This window comes from Canis lupus, chromosome 18, assembly GCF_011100685.1.
Source record: "Canis lupus familiaris isolate Mischka breed German Shepherd chromosome 18, alternate assembly UU_Cfam_GSD_1.0, whole genome shotgun sequence".
Taxonomy (NCBI): domain Eukaryota; kingdom Metazoa; phylum Chordata; class Mammalia; order Carnivora; family Canidae; genus Canis; species Canis lupus.
This window is the reverse complement of record NC_049239.1, coordinates 41,102,322-41,109,242: the sequence shown is the minus strand read 5'-3', so window position 1 is coordinate 41,109,242 and position 6,921 is coordinate 41,102,322. Positions and strand designations below refer to the sequence as shown.

At 36.4% G+C, this 6,921-nt stretch overlaps 1 protein-coding gene across 1 annotated transcript; it reads right to left on the bottom strand.

Annotated features, from left to right (window-relative positions):
- Positions 1-2,463: 2,463 nt before the first annotated feature.
- Positions 2,464-3,399, bottom strand: OR4S2 (olfactory receptor family 4 subfamily S member 2). The gene has a single exon (NM_001388923.1). The coding sequence runs from the start codon at positions 3,397-3,399 to the stop codon at positions 2,464-2,466; it is 936 nt and encodes a 311-aa protein (NP_001375852.1).
- Between the last annotated feature and the right edge of the window lie 3,522 nt (positions 3,400-6,921).

The following is a 6,921-nucleotide window of genomic DNA, read 5'->3' as shown; positions in this document are numbered from 1 at the left end:
AAGATAAAAGGAGATACATTTTTATTTTCTACTGTGAAACAGACTAATTTATCTATCTGGAAAATCAGAAGGGTTGCCATTTATTTCAATCAATGAAGGCTTTAAACAAAGTCAATCTGTCATCTTATAACAGCAAGGTTGAAAAACTACAAAAAATATAAAACTCCAGTGGTTGGCAGGCAAGGCTGTGATCACATGTCTATGAAATAAAATGGTATAAACCAGAATCACCCTTACTGAAACTGGGGAGAGTCTAATGAAAGAAATGATCTTTTTCCAAGGAACCAAGAATAGACCATCTGAGCACCTCTGATTGGGATTGACTCTGAGGACCTTTTGTGAACAAGAGTAAATGTAGAAAAAAATAAAAGAGTAAATGTAGAAAGTCATTGATAGAAATCTAAATACCATTTACTATGTCCTTCTTCTTAGTCCCTGAGAGTAATAAATATGTAAGTTTTTATTTTCTAAGGGATGTCAGATGTTCAATAAAATGAATATCCCTTGGGGATCCCTGGGTGGCTCAGCAGTTTAGAGCCTGCCTTCAGCCCAGGGCATGATCCTGGAGTCTCAGGATTGAGTCCCACTTCGGGCTCCCTGCATGGAGCCTGCTTCTCCCTCTGCCTGCTTCTCCCTCTGCTTCTGTCTCTGCCTCTCTCTCTCTGTGTCTCTCATGAATAAATAAATAAAACCTTTAAAAAACAAAAAGAATGAATAACCCTTGCCAGTCAAGACTTAAGTTCAAAGGCATGACTAAAAGAGCGTTGTGGAGGAAAGTTACAAATGGATAATATTCATTTATTGCACTCTTTTCTAAATTTAGTTCAAATTTAGTTCCTTTGCATCAGTTAGTAGAATAGACAGGGGCATATATTTAAAGGTGCGGCTCCTTGGATTTCATTGACTCAGAGTTCTCCTGTGCTCTAAGAACATCAAGTATCATCTACTCCCAGTATTTCCAAATTGAAGTGCTCAGATGTGCCACTGTCTGTATAGCAATTACAAGATGTGCTTATTAAAATATGGATTTTGAATGTCCCTTAACTATGGCCTAATAAATTGGAAACTCATAACACAGATACTTTATCTCTTCAAAAGTTTCTCCAAATGACTCCCATGATCAAACAAACTAGAGAAGTACTGATCTAGTCATCATTAAAAACTGAGCAAGTGGAAGTCCATTGAGATTCCAAACTGGGACAATAAACATGATTTTGTGTGTTTCCAGGGCCAAAGTTTCTTAATTGTAACGTCTATTCCAGATATGGTACTACTTTTAGTCTTTCTCTTCTTTATCTATGTGAATGCATCAACAGCAGAGATAATCTTTTTATTTATTTATTTTATTTTTTATTTTATTTTTTTCAGGGATGATCTTTTTAAAGACTATGTACAGATCTTAATGTAATGTGCACACACACACATACACACTCTACCATAAACACTTACCCAGGTACAGGCAGTAACAGAATAATCAGATCTTTGCAAAAGACAGGAAGTAATAAGAAGAATAATCAGTGATGTGTTCATTTGTTATAGAAAAATAAAGCTCAGATTGCAGGAAGTGAAGAAGAGATGTGTGATAAAGGGCTCACTGTGTTCAGTAAAACTGCTTGGTTCAAACACTGGAGAAAATACAGTTTCCCAGTCAGTCCTTTCAGTATTTTATTTGCCCTGTTGTTTGAATCAAGTCACTTACTCATCACATGTGTATTTATTTTCATTCAATTTCTTCAGTTTTTCCTTTTAGTAACTGCATGTCAATTGGAGACCAGTGGCTACAGACAGGTCAAGATTAGTCAGGTAGCAGGAGCATATGAATGGGATATTAGAATTACAATGCAGATCTTTGAGGCAATTTTTCCTCCAGTTTCCTTACTATTTGGGTAAAGAAAATGAGTCCTAGAGAATGGAAAGCTTTCTCTCCAGAGCAGAGGATTAGGACAGATCTTTTGTTTTTTAAGTGTATTTTATCTCTTTTTCATATGCACATAGCTCCCCTCCTTTTGAAGCCTTGCTAGGTTTAGTTTCTACTGTGTTTTGGCTTAGATCAGAACCCTATAGCTCAGATCTCTCTTATTCTTCCTGTATCCTATTGTGCAAGTAACATATTCATATTGAGTGCTCAATATGTTTCCATCACAGTTCTAAATGATAGAAAATGGCCTTAAATACCTCCAGTAGACTCTCATTCTTTAAGGAAAATGGCAGAGTCCAAAATGGGAAGAAGAAAACAATGGTGCTGAGCTTCTGATTTTAATAAGATTCCTCTAGCCTAGGTCTTTCAGAAAATTTACCTACATATGAAATATTAGAATATAATGATGATAAATAATACCTCAGTTGTGTAGAATGTTTTATTATCTCTTTTGTTCCTCCAAAACCCATGTGAAGTCGTTGTTACTGTCGTCTTTGAACAGAAAAGAAAATTTAAGATCATTCATCTTAAATTATTATTTTCAGCTATTTATCGTTAGCCTCTGAGAAAACCTTCCTGCCCCACAGTCTTTTTATTGTATTTTTTATTTCTGCATTTCTGAGTGTATAGATCAGAGGATTTAACATGGGGGTGATAATGGTGTAAAATACAGCTACCATCTTATCCTCTGAAAAGGTAGTATCAGGGCGCATGTACATGAAAGTACATGGGCCAAAAAAGATTATGACCACAGCAATGTGGGAGCCACAGGTGGAGAGTGCTTTGCGCCTACCTTCTGCTGAGTGTTTTCTCAGGGACACCAGGATGACAGTATAGGAAATTATCAAGATAACAAAGCTCCCTAGAGCAATGGTACCACTGTTGGCTGTCACCACAACACCAACAATATATGTATCTGTGCAGGCAAGTTTCAACACAGGGTGGACATCACAAAAGTAGTGATCGATCTCACTGGGTCCACAAAAGGGTAACTGAACTACCAGAGCCACCTGGATAATGGAGTGTAAGAACCCTCCTATCCAGGTTCCCAACAACATTTTATTGCATCTGTTCCGGTCCATGATGGTGGTATAGTGTAGGGGTTTACAGATAGCCACGTAACGATCATAGGCCATTACAGTAAGGATGAAGATCTCTGTGCAACCAAAGAAATGTACTCCAAAGAGTTGCAACATGCACCCGACATAGGAAATAGTTTTGCTCTTGGCTAATAGATCAACAATCATCTTGGGAGCTGTGACTGAAGAGTAACAAATATCCACAAAAGACAAGTAGTTGAGGAAGAAATACATGGGAAACTTGAAAAGGTTGCCCATGTAAACAGTCAGCATGATGAGGAGGTTGCCAAGAAGAATGACCGTATAGAAGAAAGAAAACACCACGAAACAAACTTCTTCAACCTCTAGGTTCTGAGAAAGACCCCAGAAAATGAACTCAGTTACATTATTCCTTTTTTCCATGGAATTAGTCTAGCACACCCAGTTCCCAAGAGACAATGAAATTATCTGAAAGAAAAACATAACAAGGAACAATGACATTTATTTCTGACTTAAAATTATTGGAGAATCATAGTAGTTGGAGCTTGAAAAATGTGTAGTTATGGCTGCTTGGCCAAAATACTTACAGAAATTGATGTGTGATCATCTTACCTGCATTTTTAGTCAATTCATTCACATCAGATGAGGAAATAAATCCCAAAGAGATAAAGCAAATCCTCTAAGTCTCATATCTAATCAAGAATCTTGCTTTTATGAAAAGTTTTACTCATCTGTTTGTTTCTAGAAATTTGCTAGTTCTAATTCTGTATAGGAACCTAATGTGATTTTGAAACAACTCAATGTTGGGGGATATGGTAATATTTATATATCTGGAAAAGCTCATCTTATTTTTGGTACAGAAATGAAAACATACACCCATATTTTCCCTTCTGAATACTGCCATGAGAGTTCAGTAATTGAATGTGGATGACCTCCACAGATTCTCCTTAGGATACTCTAATCTTTGAGTACGTGAATTTATGGTCCCCATTTGATACCAGGCTCTTTTTATCAAGAGGTGGTGGGTACAGTCAGAAAGAGGACAAAAACTATACATGTCTCATTCTGAGACTTGGTGCTGTATTTCTAGATAAATCATTTAGCCTCACAGGACTTCTGTCATCCTATTTGTGAAATGAGAAAGTTTCAGTTCAATGCCATCTATCATATGAACAGTTATTTCTACTATGAAAGGAAATCCATTCTGTCAGCTTGGAATAGTCATGAAATCCTGATGAAGAGGCAGAGATAAAAGAAGACAAAGCAATGAAAGGAACCACTGGACACACATCAAGACAAAGGAGAAAAAGTAAAATCTGGGGTGATTTCTCATCTTCAGACTCAGTGTTTGAGGTTTCCTCAGGAATTACTTTTAAGTAACTATTATATAAAACAAATGTCAGAGAGAAAGTAAAAAGGAAGGACTCTGCCCTTCATCTCACTAATTCCTTCAGGTGTCCTTTGAATCTTTCAAGTTTCATGCTAGTTTATATTAATTCTCCCACTCGGGATGCATTAGATATTTTGAAGAGGTCATCACTGGAAATACTTTTAATACTTTAGATTTAGAAATGGACAATATCAGATGCATCTTCAGTGCTGGGATTTTAGGTCCTCTAGTGAGGTCATTGGAGTATTGGAAAGAAGTATGTGCAATAGTTTTGATTGAAAACTAAAATTTCTCCTCAAGCTAAGCCACAAATGTAAACGATTCCTTGAGTAGTAGGTTGGGATGGCATTGCACAGTGTCTAATGTCATTAGGAATTTTGTCTAGGGGATCCCTGGGTGGCTCAGCAGTTTGGCTCCTGCCTTCAGCCCAGGGCGTGATCCTGGAGTACTGGGATCGAGTCCCACATCAGGGTCCCTGCATAGAGCCTGCTTCTCCCTCTGCCTGTGTCTCTGCCTCTCTCTCTCTCTCTGTGTCTCTCATGAATGAATAAATAAAATCTTAAAAAAAAAGAAGGAATTTTGTCTGTCTGAGGCCATATCCCCTCATGACCTGTCACGTGTATCACATATAGCTTCTGCTAAACTGTGTGCTCTCAGCTGTCCCTTTGCAGCAACAGTGTGTTTGGCTCTTCCAGCTTTTGGGAAACTACAGCACTATGTTTTCTGTATATTAGAGCTGACAGAGTCATTGTTACATGTGTGCCTTTCCTTATAGGACACAAAATAATGATAATAATAACAATGGTAAAAATCATAATAGTAATAATAATTCAGATTCGGACACAAGAATACTTCACCCTGCTTTGACATGTTCATTCTCTTTTTCCTTCTGAATTAAAAGAACAAAAAAAAAAAAATCCCAAAACACTATTTCCACTGGGAAAGTCCTTCAATTTAAGAGGTCTCAATACTAGTAGTTTTTGATACCTGTAAATTACATTGTTTGGCTTTCAACTAGAAGAAACTGGGCATATAAACAGAAACCTCGGTTTTGTGCTTCTGTTATTCAATCTATATGGTCCTTGAGGAACTCTTATTATTCCTTGAATTAAGACTCATCTCAAAGAATTTCTTCCTCCATTTTCTGAGCATTTCAAACTTGACAATGTCAATTTGTTTTGAAATTATTTATATTTTCATGTTCACAATCCTACTTATTTTATAATCATGTATAGATGCACATTATTATCTGATCATCATTTTAATAGTTTTATTTTCTGCTTACTTCTGAGACTAGTTTCTTGCAATTGTCTTTACAGGGAACAGTAAAGCAATTTTATTTAATCCCCTTTTTCTATATTCTTTTTTACTTTAATTTTAGAAGAAAATAAATCTCACCAGTATTGTCCAGGGCTTGAATTTTTATTTATTTTGCCATTTCTTCTGAGGCAGTTTGGGTGCAGCGCTCCACAACAGACTAATGCCTTAGGAATTGCTTTGTGAATAATTAGTATCAGAAATTCCTAGAACCCCCAACTCAAGGTCTGGTAAAAGTCATATTGTCCTTGCTGATTCTGTCACCCACTGAAACCTGACATTTGTAGTATGTTTACTATGCTCCTTTCTCATCTTCTTACAAGGTCTATTATAAGAGAATGATGAAAATGTTAATGACCTTGGGGAAAGCTTTCTCCCAAAGTCTCCCTCCATATTCAGAACCACAACGGAGAACTAACAATGAGCTACAATTTCAAGATGTCTTTAACAACTTTTTAAAAATGTTAAATTTATCTTTATTTGCTAAATTTGAAAACAAATCAATTATTGATTTAGGGCAATAGCAAGAATCCAAATGAAGAATTGTTTTATGAGTGATATCTTGCTCATGGGATTAATGTGTTTAAATATGCATAAATATGCTAAATATTTAATGTAATGCATATATTAAAATATCTATTTTGGAGGTATTTTCCTATTGAAATTTATTTCCTCTGCTCTTTTGACAGTTCTATTTGATTGGAAAAGAGTTGGTTCAATAGTGCCATTGGAGTTTATTGCTTTTCTTTTTAATTGAATCTCTGCTGATATCTGGAGAAATTGCTGGGAAAGTCACTTATAGTTTATACTTGGAACAACTTTGTTTTTTGTATATTTTTTATTGGAGTTCGATTGCCAACATATAGCATAACACCCAGGGCTCATTCTGTCAAGTGCCCCCTTAGTACCCATCACCCAGTCACCCCATCTCCCTGCCCACCTCCCTTTCCACCACCCCTTGTGGGTTTCCAAGAATTAGGTGTCTGTCTCTCATTTTCTGTCTCCCTCTCTGATTTAACCACTCATTTTCTCTCCTCTCCCCTATAATCCCTTTCACTATTTTTTATATTCCCCAAATGAATGAGACCATATAATGTTTGTCCTTCTCCGATTGACTTACTTCACTCAGCATAATACCCTCTAGTTCTATCCATGTTGAAGCAAATGGTGGGTATTTGTCATTTCTAATGGCTGAGAAACATTCCATTGTATATATAGACCACATCCTTATCCATTCA